Genomic DNA, 17520 nt, shown 5'->3' with positions numbered 1-17520 from the left:
TCTGATGTGGGATATTGTGGGTAGTAATTGGTGTAGTATGGATCACTTTCTTCTTCTTCTTGAAAATACTCCTCTGATTGTTGTTCATGATATTGTGAGGAGTTATTCTCGATGATGCTTGTCTCTAGTCTATGAGCCTAGTTACTAACTCGTTGAAGGACTTGTGTTTTACTATCATAAAGGGATGTCGAATATCCCATAGCATGCCTTTAACACGGAGGTTTATGGCTTCATCTTTAGTGACAATATCACTACACATTAGTTTAAGGTCCCGCCATCTTCGAATGTACTCGAGGACATAATCATCATCTCTTTGAAAGGTAGTAACAAGTTCTTGTTTGGTGACATGTCGATTGATGCTATAGAAAATTGTAATAAATTCTCTCTCCAACTGCTCCCACGAATTGATAAATCCAGGTAGGAGTTTTGAATACCATTGAAATGTTCTTCCTTTAAGGGAGCGAACAAATTTGCTTGACTAACATATCAGCATGAGTTCCCACCCCATTGAATGTCTCGGTGAAGTGTGTAAGATGTTGTTGAGAATTATCACTTCCATCGAATTGGTTGAACTTGGGTGGATGATAATTGTCTGGGAAAGATATGGAATCTATCTTAGCCATATACGGTTTCCTGTATCCAATATTAGTTCGGATGTTTAAGTTTCTCTACTTTAAAAATTTGGACCATCCTATCCTCTAAATTATCCTTATTAGTTGGGATGCTAGCAGGTCTTCTATATGCCTCGATGGTATTAGAGTATGTCGACCGAAGAGTAGTTTGAGCAGACCTACTATTTAGAGTAGCACTAGCTAATAGAGCATTTAAATTGCTTTCATGAGGCAACATAGATGATATATTCTCTTTTGATGGTTCATCAACTCCTACTCCGAAGGAGCTTATCCTCTCATTAAATGATTTCTTAATTCTTTCCTCCATAGATCTCATCAATTATTCTATAGTAGCCTTCAAATTTCTTTATATGGTACAAAAGTTTTCATCATAAGAAATTTTTGTCATCATGTCATGCACTACTTGAAGCGTATCGTGAAGGTTAGTAGATGATAAATGTCTTGCATAGGTATTAACATCCTCTAGTGGTGGCATCTCTTGCTCAATCTCTTCAACACATTCTTCCTTGTTGGATGATTCAGGTCCTTGTGAAACAAGTGTCATGTTTATGCCTCCATGGTAAGTAAGCTCATTTTCATCATGTACGTTTGACTAGCTTTTCATCCTATCTATGTTGATTTTCCTCCTTCCAAATTAGAATGTCCTCCGGCTTGGCCCCACTTAATGTGGTGATAAACTCTAGATTTTAGAGTTTATTACTTCTTTATATTTGAGGTTTTATTATTTAATTGAGCATTAATGTTTAGTTTATTTGATTTTATGTTTGTTTTGGTTTTCCTATGTGTTTGTAGGCAATACATATCAAAACAAGTCAAAAGGATAGGAGTTTATACATAAGTTCTTACTTCATCGAGAATTTCGAACAACATTCAATGAGAACAAGTGAATATGTTCAACATAAAAGTTGTAGTTTTATGTCTTAGCTTTTTGAGACATCAAAAATCAGGTCATTTGGACATGGAGAGCTCGAGTTATGACAAATTTACAAAAACTGGATGAAAGTTGAACGCGCGCGACGTCGCTCCGCGACAAAGTGGTAGAGAGCACGCCTAGAATTCGTCCCAAACGTTGCCCCCACGACATTTTGACTTAAAAAACTCCTATTTTGACTAGATTTTGTACTTAATATTAATAGGCAAACACTTAGGGTTTTTAGATAGACCACCATACACTAAAAAATTAGGTTTATTGAGAGAAGCTTAGAGAGTGATAGTTGTAGAGATTCAAAGGTGACCCTTCCGATCTTTTCCATCAAAAGTGTAATTATGGTACTCTTTATCTATTATGTTTGCTATTGTAATGAGTAGCTAAACTCATAGTTCTAGGGCTTTGATGAATTGCTTTATAGATCTCAATGTAATTGCTTTATCCTCTAAGACCATAGGCATATAGAGTTAGAATAAAGTAATTAGAGTTAATCGACATAGACATATGCTTTTAACTATTAATGGGTATTGGGTAATTGGAATGATTTGACGAAGTTGAGTATGAACTTTGTAGAAACATCAGTGATGGTTATAGCATAGTCAAAAGCCCTAAAATCATCTCTTCTCTGAATTCTTTCGCTATTTACTTGCTTTTGTTTTCTTTTATGCTTTTTACATAAATCATTCTATAATCAATCGTTTGAACAAGTTCACAAAGGGACAATACTAGTGTCTAGTAGTTAGAATTACACTTTTCCTCGTGGGATCAACACTCTTCTTATCATTATATTACTTGTGGCAACACGTGCACTTGCGTGTTCGATTTAGCCCAACAAGTGGCAATTAGTACTTATGGATATGTTTCATTCATGAGTCGTCTATCTTCACTTGTAGCATGTAGATCCTTCACTAACACCTTACTTATTGAACCATCACCCTCCATTAGCATATTGCTCTCTAAACCATCTTCCTTTATTAATAACTTGCTCTCTGAACCATCATCCTCCACTAGCATCTTGCTCTCTAAACCATCATCCTCTACTAAGGATTTGTTTTCTTCTTCATAGCTCTCTTATCTTCTTTTTGATGATGCACATTCCTCTTGAAAGTTATGTGGTTTTTTCTCATGCTCCACTTGGATTGTTGACTCATTCCTTTGTAGATTTTCTTTATCAATCAATAGTTCTCCTACTCCATTTGTAGCAGGTACACATCCTCCATTATGAGTTCCTACAAGAGAAAGAGACTTACATGTAACAAATATTTCTTCCATGTTGTTGGCGATGATAGCTTTATCTTCATCAAGGAGTTGGCTTGCTCTGTTGCCACCAAGTGGCATGGTGATTGCCCTTTTGTTGCTCGAGTCCTGATCATTAGAAGAAAAAATTGGATTTGTCCAATACTTAACCAAATTGCTTATCGGATAAGCATGATTAACATGAGGAACGCTTTTAACTCTCTTTGAAGAGCTCATAGATCTGTTTCCTCCTGAGGCATCACAAATTTGCTTGGGGTGAGCTCTTCTTAGTTTTGGGGATGATTTCGTCAGTGGGTCTAGCAAGCTTGGTAGCCTTATGCCTGAAGATGACTTCACTAGAGCTATGAGTTTGTTTGGTTGAGCACTTACTTGCATCGGTCCCATCCGAAGCAAGTAAGTCTTCCTTAGCATGAGTCCCTGTAAGAAAGAAAGACTAACATGTGATAAAAGTTTCCTCCAAGTTAACGAGAATAATGTCTTTATTTTCTCCTATTAGTTGATTTTCTTCCTTGCCATCTAGTGGCATTGTGTCATCCTCTTGATGGGCGATAGAATAGCTACTTCATCTAGCAAGTCATACTGGACCGAGGAGAACAATGAGTGTGTCCCATATTCTACCAAACTCCTAGTCGAATAGGCATGATTGAGAGGTGGGGCGGTCTTATGTCCCTTAGCGGCTCCTTTTGGCATGAAGACATACTTGGCAGAGGCTCTTTTGAAGCGTGAGGGGTGTTTCATCAATGGAGTTGATGAGCTTTGGAACCTTGACCTTGGTAGAGGTTTTTCCTCCATAAGTTAGTTGTTTCTTTAGCGCCATTGAGTTTCGTTAATTGAGAGATAGAATTGTCCCACCGGACGTGCCAATCTGTAAACTTCGAAAAATACACGAAATATATAAGCGTAAAATTTGGAGAAAACAAGATAAAGAAACTAATGACTTTATTAATTTCTTAGATATTCAAACGATTTAGGGTTTCAATTTATAGACAATCCTCTAATTAACAATGACGAAACAAATTTGACCAATGGAAATGACAATGACAACAAATAAAGCACCAAGAAAATAATAAATATGACAAATACAAGATTTACCACCAACTATCGTGGTAAGTGACGAGAGGTGGCTTGACCAAAACTTGACTTGCTTGCTCCACCAAGAGAATTTTGCCTGTCTTGAAATCTATGTAAAATCTTGTTGCTTTGAATGTGTGTCTTTTAATGAGAAGTTTGAGCCTCCCTATTTATAGTACTTGAAATAAACCTTGTCCATATTATAGTGTAACTCCTCCTAGTCAATCAGATACTTCCTTCGAATTTGAAATTTGTTGGGACTATATCTCATCTTACTCCATGCAAGATCAATATTTCACTCCAACCTTGATTCCATGATTTATTGTTGAATCCTTCTTGAAGTCTTATAGTTGAATCCTCTTTCAAACCGTAGTAGTTGAATATTCCTCCAAATATCAAGGTTGAACCCAAAAAGGATTATAACTTTGTTCTATGAAGCTAAATCAAATTTCTATATTCGAGAGACTTTTAATCGACCATCTATTTATACCTTCTAAACTATCGAGGCACAATTATGCTTTGGCTAAGTAATGCTTGGGCCAAGTGACGAACGAGACAAATGATGGATGGATTGGGCCATGTATAAACCAACCCATGAGCAAGGTAGGCCATGCCTAATTCGAGACCATGGCCAACCCAAGACCATGAGACCATGGCCAACTCAAGACCATGACCGACTCAAGACCATGACCGACTCAAGACCATGGCCGACTCTAGAACTTGGCTAACTCAAGATCATGGAAAACTGTAGACTTTGGCCAACTCAAGACCATGACCAACTCTAGACCTTGGCCATCTCAAGACCATGGCCAACTCTAGACCTTGGCCAACTCAAGATCATCAACAACTCTAGACCATGACTAGAACAAGGTCATACCTACGGTCATGGATAATTAAGACTATCCATGATCCAAATCGCAAACAAGCTAGGTGATGAAGATTGACTCGATCTTCACCACATATGTAGTCCTAATCTTAATTTTTAAATTGTTTCTCACATACGTGGCAACACTTAATTAATCGTCAAAATTTCGTTGTCTTCAATAATTTTCTTATATTTATGATTTAATAGATATAATATCAAATTATGATGTTTGGTATTAATATTATTGACTCGTCATCGAGTATATGTTGACTAATCGATATCTTTTATGTCATAATGTAATTGGTCGTTAAAATTTTATTGTCTACTGGGTCATTAACCTGAAAGCTCACAAGTGAGTTTGTATGTAAACATCGCCCGGCAGTGAAGGGGACAAAGCCCAATTGAAGTCTATTTCTAGCATATCTTAATTTTCTTTTCCCATAACTCTCAACTTTTTTTTTTTAATGGTAAAACTCCGAATTCCTTTGATCACCTATATCCTAATAAGAGGGTGCGTTTACTTGTGGATAGTGCTTTTGGGTGGAATAGTAGTTTTAAGTTCTAGAGTTCATTAGGTCAAGTAGTAATTACTTTATACGTCCAAGATCAGATAATTTCAAATAAAACAGAAAATAATCATATCTACAATATATATTATATATACTATTATTTTTATCTCAAATCAAATATAAATATTTATATATAATTTTTATGTAAAAATTTATATCTAATTTGAATAAGAGATATATATGTTAAAGTTTGGATTATATGCGGTTTATGAATCGGTGAGTGATAAATGAATATATATTTTTTAGATAATAGAATTCGATTTTATTTTTTTCCTACTTTTACGATAAGATAAGATATAAGATGATAAAATAGGAATAGAGAGATGATGCATGCATTTCCTCTGCCATTCCGGATAGAGAAGTTGGGTGGTAGTCAGAAATTTTCATTAAATTTCAACTGTTCAATTTTACTAAGTTTGGAACAGCAATATGGACCCACCTATCATTGTCTTCTCACTTTCACCTTCAATGTATGACCTTATCTATATTACATTATTTATTACGATAGTAGTATATATGTTTATCATTTATGAACCATTTTTTCTCTGATGGTAAAAATCTGATGAAGAAAAGTGGTCGAAAGCTACAGAGATGATGTCTTTTTCTTGAAAACAAAAGAGTTGAACACACGTGTGGATAGATCACAAACAGCCAAATTGCAATAACTGTATTGTATTTCTTTAGACACTGATTGTAACACCTCACTATTTATTAGCCTTTTTTTCCTATCATTGTGTAAGCATTTGCAAGTATGGTCTCTTTCCCAATGTTTTCTCGGCCATTATACCAGATATGCGCAGAAACCCATTAATTAGTGTATCTTTTGTTAGGTTTGCAGATGATCACAACATTTAATTAGTTAAGAGTCGCAACATTTGGTAAACACACATATAATTCATACACTTGATTATTTATCAACTCTTTAAGAAGTATAAAGATGATACTTCTGTAATTAGGTTTCCGATGGTACTGTGAAAATTTATACATTTATGCCTCGTTTGAAACGCCGGATAAATGTCGACGAAGACTATCGCATGGTTACGATAACTATAACGCAATCTATATCTCGTCTTTGGATTAAGTAATGGATAAATTTATATTATCCGTTGCATTTTGGTCGGTGGAATCATGGTTTTTCAGAAATCAAATTCTTTTATTAGGTTAGACCAAGAAAAAAAATCAAACTTCTTTAGGATTCATCTATGATCTTTAACATCCTAATGCAAGCTATTAAGATGATGTTGTGGGGTCGGCGGTCCTGCTGACCAAGTGGTCCGACGGATTGATTTTTTTTTTCTAATGCTGCCAGTTTTACTCGAACGATCATAATTTGAACCCGAATATTCAACTGATTTGATTATTGCGAGAGCTAGAAGATAAGGCTACATGAAGCCTACAAAGGGATCTAATCAATACATGCAAATTTCAAATGATTTCTCCAGAAAACCAGTGATTCTGACTCGTTTAATGACATATTATTGACCAAGCTGGTTAAGCAGTGTTTTATCGAATTAGATATGATTGATTACATGTTTTTTCCGTCGTTCATATAATTCTCAACCGGTTTTTACTTCAAAAAATCAGAGATTGTTCTTCTCAGACGAGTGTTGTCTCCGAGAACAAGTGTTGATTGGACTTTAACTTATCAATTCTTACATATGTCGTTCATTAATTCCCCGTCAAATATTCATCCCATCCCTTTTTCTTTTTCATCATACGAGCCAAGTCTACCGGCCATATATAAACAAACTAATTAAATATATATAGTATAGTGTATATGATTGAAGAATTAAGATGGTGTCTCACAACAAACTGTTTCGATCCTTGGTAGTTAAGGGCACATGTATGATCATAAATGCGAGAGACAAAACCAGAAGCAGAGGAACAGTTCCAAAATTTAATTTTATCTCTCTGTGCCTTTCTATCTTTCACAGAACTCATTGCTTCTACTTACAGTATTATATGTCTCCTTATTGTCCCCCTCGTTACGTTAGCTTTTGTCTCTCCCGGTCAACGTGGCTTCCTTTTAGCCTTTGACTCTTAATAATTAAAGAATTAATTAAACCCCGCCAATTCATGCATCATATATTCAAAATCAAAGTTTTGATTGATTGGCTTCTTTATATGTACATTAACATACCATTCTCTGTATTGTAGGGTCATATTTTGTTATAGTATGTATGGCCCTATCCATGCGTGTTCACTGATTTATTGACAAAAAGTTTGGGAAAATGTCATTGGCTAGCTGCCTAGCCATATAATTATATTATACATATAAGCAAAATAAGGAAATTAGTATATATTGACAATTAATTAAACCATCTTTTGAGACTCACCTACATGCATGAATCCTCATTTACTAGTTCCAAACAAAACTAAATTGCACTATTAATGGGAAGATGTAAACATGGGTTTATTTATGATAAGCACTTGTTTGTTATTGGGACATTACACTAATAAAAGATTTTTCAAATATATATAATTTTTGTTCACACTTGGAGATTTTCCAAATAAATTATCGATTGTCATAGAGATTCAATATACTTGGTGAGCATTTTGTTTTGTGTCTTTAAATATAGTTTCTAGTGTGCATATACGACTTTTGGTTTCTTTGCTATAATGAGACTAGCCAATGTGAGTTGACAAATTTGGAAGCAATAAGACGGAGCATATGCTCCTAATAAATAACGAACACACTAAAATATAAGTTGTACGATTTAATTGGATAGTTATAATATTTCTGTGTATACTTAGAGATTTGTTCAATAAATAAACGAATGTTTATGTAATACTAATTCAATATTATGAGAAAAGAATATTTCAAACACCTTATTAATTTATTTTCATGGATACACTTTCTTAATTTCTGTAGAAGGATAGAAAAAACTGATAATTTTATTCATATATTTCCATGCCAGCTTATAATGCACTGTGAATGGGAGAGATTAAATAGCACATAAAAAAAAAACTCTACAACAATATAAATTGCACAAAAATTAAAGACCTTAAAAAAATGATTTTTTTTTTTTATCAGTTGTCCAGTTTATGTGGCTCCCATGAAGGAGTTTTTTGGCTGAAAAACTTTCCTAACACCATAGAATCCAATATCCGTAAACTTTCCTGAGATTTAATGCATCTTGGAGTTTTATATTGATTCACAGATGAACCCTGAGAGAGACAAAAATCCATCACCATATCAAAAGCTCCATGTTTGACAACTCTAATCTCTAATGCACCAATAGACTTATCCTTTCTCCTGCATCTCCTGTAAACAGAATCTAGACCTTCTTCAACTTTGAAGCAGCATTCTTCCATTATCGCGTCGTCGAGCTTTACGTCGTTTCCGGCCTTATCGATAACTTCCCAGAACAGTACATAATGGCCTGGAATTGATGACGTTTCTGCATAGCTTGTGTATTCCGTGAGGAGGAATCCTTGTGGCTCGATTAGGCTCTTTGCTAGAGTAACGGCGTTGAGAAGATCCTCTTCGTTGGTTTTGTCAGTATCAATACTTAGAACAACATTTCTTCTGTGGACGAACTTGAATTCAGGAGTGTTGTTGTGGAAACCGGTTGCCATTAGAATGTCTCCAACTCTGTATCTGTATAGCCCTGAAAAATTAAATAAAACGACTCAAGTTAAAGTTAAAAATGCCATTAGAATGTCTCTAACTCTCAGGGATTTCATATTTTCTAACAACAATTAAGTGTCCAATAAAGTGATGTTGAGAATATTTTGAAATGCCTAAACAATCTTACCAGTATATGTTGTGACCACAAGCTCATAGTAACGTCCAGGTTTCACATCAACAAGATCAACAGTCTCCAAAGTTTCCTTTTCTTCGCAATGGTTACTAGGCGAAACGCAATTGTTTCCCTGAATTTCTTGGGTGATTTCCCGATTTTCATCTTCTTCCACCGGTAAGAACTCGAAATAGGCCATATTGGGGATTAAAGTATAAGACACATCAGCAGGGTTGCTAAGTGGCTTAAAATTGATCCCAAAGAAAGATTCAGAAGAACCATACATTGTAGAAACTAGAGGAAGGCCACCGCTATAAAATTCCAGTGTTGGAATATATTGAGCCATCGAACCAGTCACAATAACCTCAATATACTTTGTTCTAGGCCAAAGTCTCTTAACAATCCCTTCCCATGATTTTCCACCGCATTCGTTCTCGATCAATTCGGCAAGTTTAGGATTCTGTCCGCTTAGGATTCTAGAAACAGAATTCCTACAACCCTGGTCAGTGATCCAGTCACTAATTTGACCCGTCTTGATATTTAAACACATTTCTTGCCAGTAATTCTCTAGGAATTTGATGGCTCGTAAGAATGCGGAGGCGAAAACTGCACCGACGCGTAGAACTTGTTCCCGTTGGACTATTCCGCAGAGTAATTGACAGAACATACTCTGTTTGCTGTCAGGACATAAGATGGTTTCATCAGGGCTCGTGTAGAGACTATATTTGTTGAAAGCCCGGTTCCTGAAGTGACTGCTCTTGTAATAGCTAGTTAAAACTGGTCTGGCCATTAACCCGGAAGGAGTTGGAATTTCCGGTTTGGTAAATAACAGATACATTGCTTTACCTTGGTCCAAACCATCCACATACCTGAAAATAGCATATATACGAATTTACTGTAATGAATTTGATGATCATAAATAATTCATCAAGAACATAAAATTAAATTTAAGAGACTACTGTTAGTTAGTGGAATAAAGTCTTAGCCTTAAGGAATATTTTTTCTTTTTTATAGAAATAAGAGAAATTAATTTCCATTAACAAGCCAAATTCACTGTTACATTCATTTTAAATAATTTATGTTCTCACTTGTTCATCACAGGCACTTGCAGATTATAGAAGAAAGTTTTCCTATCCAAATCTTCTGCTGTTGAAGGCATCATCTTAGGCTTGCCTCCAGAAGTTCCCGAGCTGTAAATTCGGAAAACAGTTTTTTTTTTTTAAGTTATTCATGAGAATATATAGAGTAAATTAAAAATTATCTACACAAGTAAGAAATTTCATTTGGTATACCTCGTGAGAAGCTCAGTGATGGGTTGAGATAAAAGGACATTATCCGATGATGATTCGTCATTGGCGATTCTCTGAATATAAGGTTTAATATCTTCGTAATTGACAACAGGAACGTTCTTCTTGAAGTTTTCTTTGTCAGAATGGCCATGGAGAAACCTCTTCAAGTATTCCGTTTCCGAATTTCGTGTCAGGATTTCTTCCAACACTTGTTGCTGAATTGTGCTTGCATTTGAGGTGAGATCCTCCAAAAGCTTTATACCAGCTTCTTTGTCATTAGGATCAAAACTTGGCAACATGTTTAGGAAACTTTATTTTTTACTTAGGAGCTTTTGGCTGCTCACTCTAATATTATTATGTAATGTAACACCTGATCATGTAAATTGCCTTATATTTAAAGTGCCTCTTCTGTCTCTCTCTTGAATGTGCAATAGTCTAAGCTTGGAGGTCCTACACACGTGCCCATGTCTACAACAATTTCCTGATATTAGAAATTAGACATTTTATTAAAATATCATCCTAAACTACTGTTTCTATTTCACTATAGTAGTTAAATTTATTTCTCAATAAATTAAATTCATGGTGAAATGCAATCTGCGCTTAACGACTTTTGTTATCCAACCTAGCTTTTCATATATTAATTATAAATGACAGGCTTGGTCAGAGACGTTATTAATTATTTCAATCATTGAATCCAATCAGCTATTTTGACTGTGATTTTCCCTCATTATTTCTATAAAATAGTACTGTATCTAAACTGGATAATGGGGTAAAAAAATTTCCAGCAAAATCTGAATTTATAGCTAGGCTATTACTAATATGGACCTAAATATATAATTGGTCAAATAAATCAACTAGGCAAGTTTTTTTTTAATCGTACATTTTTACGTACATTTTTAAAGTGGAGATATGTTCAAGGAATGCGAAGATAGAAAATTGCGATCTCAAAGGAAATATACATGTTACAGAGTACTCTCGAATAAAGTATTTAGTGAAAATGTATATGCTCGCATACTCCTTAAGAACTGATCAACATAAAATCTTTTCTGGAGATAAATATTTAAATTAGGATCACCTTGTTTATTAGAAATTATATATTTTGGGACTTTCACTGATGATGGTAAGAACTAAGAAGTAATTAATTAGAAGCCATTCAAATACCATGCGACTGCGAGTGCAAGGTAGCTAGAATAGTTCTTATTCTTCGCATATGTTACTCACTCTAAATTTAATAATTAAATTGATGAATCATATATATATATTATCATATGTGTGTGAATGATCATATACTAAATCTTCGATGTCAATAATTTTTTTCCATTCGGCTCATCTAGTTGTTGAATCTGAAGGTTGGCTTCATCTCAGGATGTACATCTATTGTGTAATTGTGTAGCTGTTACAGTATAACTTAATTAATTGGGTGATATAAGTAAGTATTACTAAAACTGAATATGCACTAATTGCTTACTTTAACTTCTTGTTAAGCTCCTTTAGGAGTTATGGTCAAACAAGAGAAGATATAGCCCGACCTTATTCTTAGCACACCTTTTTCTATTTTGTTTTAAGCTTAATTTTCGTTTTGTGTACCGGAGCTTGGGATGTTTCACTTTCTTGTAATCGCTCTTTGTAATTTGTATTGGTAGTCGAACTTTGGAAGATGTTTTCGATAATACCAATGATCTTTCCTAATTTTTTAGGATTAGAATTTTATCCGGTGATTATCAGTAATTAACACATGTTCGACTGCGCAATTTATCTTAATAAAATTTGTTTCCATCCCTCCATAAAAAATAAAAAAAAATCCTTTAGTACTTTAGGTAGATTATTATAATCAGATTCTGAGTTATCACATTGACATGAAACTGAATTAGAGTTTAGATCAGTTGCCATCATCAGGCGTGCACTGAGACCCACCACGAAAATGATTTTTTTCAAGTTCGGGGCCAAACATCTCATTGTTAGGAAATGAGACTTGTTAATAAGATCATTAGTTTAAAACGCAACTGCGTGCGTACACAAAAGGACTCACAGTTGTAATCACAAAAGGTAGTTAAGGACTTGTTTAGCTATTTTTAGATAAGTCCATTATAGTTAGACACCATTTCTGGAAAACCAGCCTAGTCAGCCAGTACTCGAGTTAATTACACTTTGTTATATGTTACTAGATGGAGGCCCGTGGCTAAAGCCACGGGGTGTATTATAGTTTAGATGGGTTCGGTTCATTCATCTCAACAGGTTTTTTCTCTCTCAACTTCATCTCTGAACTCGTCACCGGAGCTTTCGATTCTGGCCACTGCCAACGGTTCCGGATTGCGTATATTTTGGCATGGCCCAATTTGTAAGGAGAGAAGATAAGAGGGAGATAAAGTGTACACGCTAAACGTGTAGTCTGCGGTTGCGCTTTCCTCTTCACTCGATTTGGGGCTGCCGCTGACATTTGAACGGTGATGATATGTTGTTGTAAGATATGATGGTAAAGGAGCTATGAGGAGCAAGTTGTACACATGAGAAGCAAAGCAGCACATCCCTCCTCATATACAAAAAAACGGACCATATTAAATTTTTCGATTTGGACAGTCGGATACTAACAAACCCTCAAATTAGAGTCTGTTCTACAGATTTATCCCTCCTAATAATACTACCTATCTATTTGAATAGATGTCACCTTGACAATTTTTACGCATATCAATGTCATTAACTCCAATACATAAATTATCCTTACTTTACGATTATGTCAAGTCCATATAAAGTTATAATCATATTTACAATACAATAGTTATTCAATTATAAATTGATATTATCAAAAAAAAAGAGTCAATTCCGAGTTGTAACATTGTTCAATTCCATTCCGAGTTGTAGGTTTGTTTAGTCTATTCCAAGTTGTAGTCTTGTTTTATGGCACCCTAGTTATAGGTTTGTTTAAAATGATTTCGAGTTGTAGCCTAAACTAATACCATTCCTAGTTGTAGGCTTGTTGAGAACCATTCAGAGTTGTAGGCTTGTTTAAAGACACCCGAGTTATGGGTATGTTTAAGGGTTTTCGAGTTGTAGCCTTGTTAATTTTTTTTCATTGTTGTAGGCTTGTTCATGAGCATTCCGTGTTGTAGTATTGTTTAAAGGAACCCGAGTAATTTCACTCCGAGTTGTAGGCTTGTTTAGTCTATTCCGAGTTGTAGCACTATTTTATGGCACCCTAGTTATAGATTTGTTTAAGATCATTCGGAGTTTTAGCTTAAACTAATACTATTCCGAGTTGTTGGCTTGTTTAAAGACACCCGAGTTATGGGTATGTTTAAGGTTTTCCGAGTTGCAGCCTTGTTCAATTTTATCCCTAGTTGTAGGCTTGTTTATGAACATGCCGAGTTTAATAATATGTGTGAGATATTTTAACCCATGAAGCCCGAGTTATGGGTATGTTTAAGGTTTTCCGAGTTGCAGCCTTGTTCAATTTTATCCCTAGTTGTAGGCTTGTTTATGAACATGCCGAGTTTAATAATATGTGTGAGATATTTTAACCCATGAAGGTAGGAGCTAATATAGTATCATCTTCTTATTTTCACAATTAATTTAACCCCTATTTTTAAAAAATTATATATGAATGCACTTGGGTCAAATTTTCAATTAGTCGATGATTATTTTGGCCATTAACTTCAAAGAAATACTATTTTATCCTCATAAGTAATACATTATTTATCACTTCTCTTTAATAATAATAATAATTAATAAGACAATAATAATAATATATAGTTAAATAATAATTAAAATACTACATTGATAGATAATTTATCAATTTATAATCGAATAACTATCGTATTGTGAATATGATTATAACTTTATATTGAAAGTGAAATTTAATTAGTAAATAATTTTGTATAAGTTATATTTTTATCGAGCTATAATTTTATGTTAAATTAATGGAAATTATATAATTCCAATCCTTCTAAGTTGTAGCCTTGTTCAATACCATTCCGAGTTGTAGGCTCGTTTAGTCTATTCCGAGTTTTATGGTAAATTAATGAAAATTGCATAATTCCAATCATTCCAAGTTGTAACATTGTTCAATTCCATTCCGAGTTGTAGGTTTGTTTAGTCTATCCGAAGTTGTAGTCTTAACGAAAATCAGGAGATTGGATTCATTCTACTATGCTAACCTTCCAAATTAAAAGTCCTCCCATCCTTGAAGAATTTGGTAGCTACCTCTGTACCTCAACAATGAATCCCTTTGAGTGTAATAGATGTTTGTTACGTTTTTCGCAATGGCCTTCGGCTCACTTGAACTTCTAGGCATACTACACGTAACAATTCTGCATCCTTTGTGTGGCATGTCCAGTTTATTTATTTTTTTGGTGGCATATCCACTTATGATTATTATATATAAACATATCAAGATCTCGACTGGGAATATTTTATCGAAAATGGTTTGCCTGGATTGGCTGCTATGAACAGTAAATTTTCACTCAAATTAGAGTGTACGCGGGCTTAGGCCGCCTGTAAATGGAATGTCGTTGACTTACTTTGTGATAATTATATGTGGAAAGTTGTTTATGACTTGTGAGAAACTCTCAAACGAATACCTATATTGGAAAATTCGATACAAAATATGCGATCACATTTAAAGAAGAAAGTTCTTGAAGAAACAATGACCAACAACAAAAAAGAATTTCGATAGCCTAATCTGAAGCATCCGAAGAATAAAAACCCAAGCTCCTACGTGGGTCGAATAAGTGTCACTCTTATCGTCCAGGCCTTACCTTCCTAGCATTTCGATACAGTTTCTGGTTTTGTTAGGGATGAGATTTCCACCAAACATTTTTTTTTTGAAGTAAGAAGGGCAAAATCTCATATGTTTGTAGAGTCACGAACATAAATGCTGGTGATTATCATCAGTATCAAAATTAGTCTAGAAATATGATCTGAATATTCCCTTGTAGTAGTTAGACCTTAGACTTTGGCTATATATGAGACTTGGTTTAAGATCTCAAGCAATGATTTATTTTCTTATATCATGTTATACTTCCATTTGCACAGTTTTGAGAAAGAAAATTATTGAAAAACCTCAAGACTAATTCCTACTACAACTTGGCTTTGGCTATGATCAGCTGTTGCAAATCCAGAATCACCCCAATTCTCAAAATTATCACTATGCCCATTTCCCAATACTGTCGTTGTTGTCCCTTTTTGGTACATGTATCATGTATTGCCCTATATCCAAGCAGCCCCGTATTGGAGATACTATCTCTGGACTATTATTATTAGTATTCCCAATGCTCTGTTTTCACAAAGGCATTTCATCAAACACTTTCAAACACAATCTATAGATTTTTTTTTCACATATGAATATCAAAGGTTGATAGAGAGGAGTACCGTGTTCAAGAGACCATAGTGTAGATTATTGGTTACATCAGAGACATTCCCAGATTTTAAACTACACATGGAACCTACCATAAAAAAATATTTTTTCAGAGAAATCGAACTTTCAAGTAAGATTTAACATAGATATTTATATTTTAAGCATAAAAAATACAGAGATTGATAGAGAGAGATTACTTGGACATAAATGCTGCTAATTTTCACCTTTTCGCTATATACCATGTAGGGTAGAGGGAAGCTATGGACCACGCCATTGACTGATGAAGAATGGATGTCAACTTTTCCAACTTCTTTCGTATAGAATGCAATACGCTTTCCTCTTCTTTTGCATTGCACCACATTTGGGTAAACCCTAGCACAAAGGATTGCACATAATATCTCTAAGTACTGTATTGGTTGTAAGTGTGAAAGTAAACACAAACCAACAGTATTACCATGCAATTTGAAAAATTAGGATAAAAAACTATTGCATAACAAAAAAAGAAAAAAACAAACACAGTTGAAGATCAAAGCAGTATATAATGAGAAGCTAAAATATAAAATCTTACAATTGGACTCCTTGATTTGTCAACAAAGCCTATGTCTGACAGTATATCCAGAAATTGCATTCTTATGTCCTCTATCATCTGCAATGTCATCGGGGATAAAAAGTTTTTCCAACAATATTTTCTCTCATCTCCATTCTGCTTCGCCTTCTTGTTTCCTTCAAAAGCTTTTAGAAGTGCTATGTGATCACTGCATTTAAACAAAAAAGGATTTCAAAGTCTTCCATTAGAGATTGAAATATGGCCAAAATCTTGCGAAGAGTTTTCACTCAGAATTGAAAAAATAATAAGAATGATATCTTATCTTAACATGACCTAACCTGCAAGAATCACCAGCAAAGGATCTCTTTGCTTTATCAGTTGTATCTTTCCTGTCTATAGGAAGGACAAACGGGTCACGATATGCAACAGCAGCTGCAATTGTCAAAGCCGGATTCAGGCACCGGAAGATAGCCCCCATTAAAATTTAAAAGCATCTTTTCTATGTTAGGGTCCAGTGGAAGAGTGCAAAGATGGGAACCTGGAACACAATAATTTAGAAAGAGTAAATCAAAATGGTAAAATTGACAAAAGGAGATTTGAATAATGAACACCAAGTGGTATTAGCTCCTCCATCTCATCCAATGCCCCAATCATTTTAAGAAGCTCAATACCGACTGTTACAGGATCTGGTGGCTGGAGAGCCTTAGCCAAAAATCACCCCACAGTTCCAAGTTGCAAGCTTTAGATATGCAAGCACAACTCCTACAATGGTGTTCGAAGAATTTCACGTAGTAGGCAACTTGTTCTGGTTTTATACATTCAAGACACATCAACTGAATTAGATCCATCCATCATCCAGCCCCATCAATAACAACAATATAGTGATAATCTTTTACCTTTTTCTCCTCCACGACAGGCATAGATGGTTTTGGAGCGGAGGAAACTTCCGCCGGCAGTTCGAGCTTGCGCATTCTTTCTGCCTGAAAAAGTCGCAAAATAATACTCCCTCCATCTTATACATGATGTTTTTATATGGAAATACATATGTAAAACATCATGTATTTTGAGAAAGAGGTAGTAAGATTTATAAGACATGCAGCATGCTATTTGCATTATGAAACTGAAATCAAAATGCAGACTGAACCTTGTCTTCTTCCAATTTCTAGCAAATTTTTTCCAATCTCTTTTTTCTTTTTCCTAGCTTCTCAACTTTGTGTAACAACATTATACTGCAAAAGCATTCGTGGCAAAAAGAAAGTATTAGCTTTA

At 34.7% G+C, this 17520-nt stretch overlaps 1 protein-coding gene and 1 pseudogene across 1 annotated transcript; both read right to left on the bottom strand.

The window, feature by feature from the left end:
• Positions 1-8352: 8352 nt before the first annotated feature.
• Positions 8353-10677, bottom strand: LOC139882426 (indole-3-acetic acid-amido synthetase GH3.17-like). Its single transcript, XM_071866749.1, has 4 exons — positions 10358-10677; positions 10154-10255; positions 9081-9934; positions 8353-8933 (listed from the first exon to the last, which is right to left on the bottom strand). Exons 1-4 carry the CDS (start codon positions 10651-10653, stop codon positions 8353-8355), a joined length of 1833 nt encoding a protein of 610 aa, XP_071722850.1. The 5' UTR covers positions 10654-10677.
• A 4187-nt stretch (positions 10678-14864) lies between these two features.
• Positions 14865-17070, bottom strand: LOC139882425 (DExH-box ATP-dependent RNA helicase DExH1-like; annotated as a pseudogene).
• Positions 17071-17520: the final 450 nt, after the last annotated feature.

Source organism: Rutidosis leptorrhynchoides, unplaced genomic scaffold (assembly GCF_046630445.1).
Source record: "Rutidosis leptorrhynchoides isolate AG116_Rl617_1_P2 unplaced genomic scaffold, CSIRO_AGI_Rlap_v1 contig269, whole genome shotgun sequence".
Classification (NCBI taxonomy): Eukaryota; Viridiplantae; Streptophyta; class Magnoliopsida; order Asterales; family Asteraceae; genus Rutidosis; species Rutidosis leptorrhynchoides.
Note: the sequence above shows the minus strand (reverse complement) of the source record. Positions and strands in the feature narration are given on the sequence as shown.

Coding starts and splice junctions, on each gene's coding strand:
- LOC139882426 (XM_071866749.1), bottom strand. CDS start 10,653: ATGTTGCCAAGTTTTGATCCTAATGACAAAGAAGCTGGTATAAAGCTT. Junction 9,935..10,153: donor CAAGTGCCTGTGATGAACAA/GTGAGAACATAA, acceptor TGCTATTTTCAG/GTATGTGGATGGTTTGGACC. Junction 8,934..9,080: donor TGTGGTCACAACATATACTG/GTAAGATTGTTT, acceptor TTAATTTTTCAG/GGCTATACAGATACAGAGTT.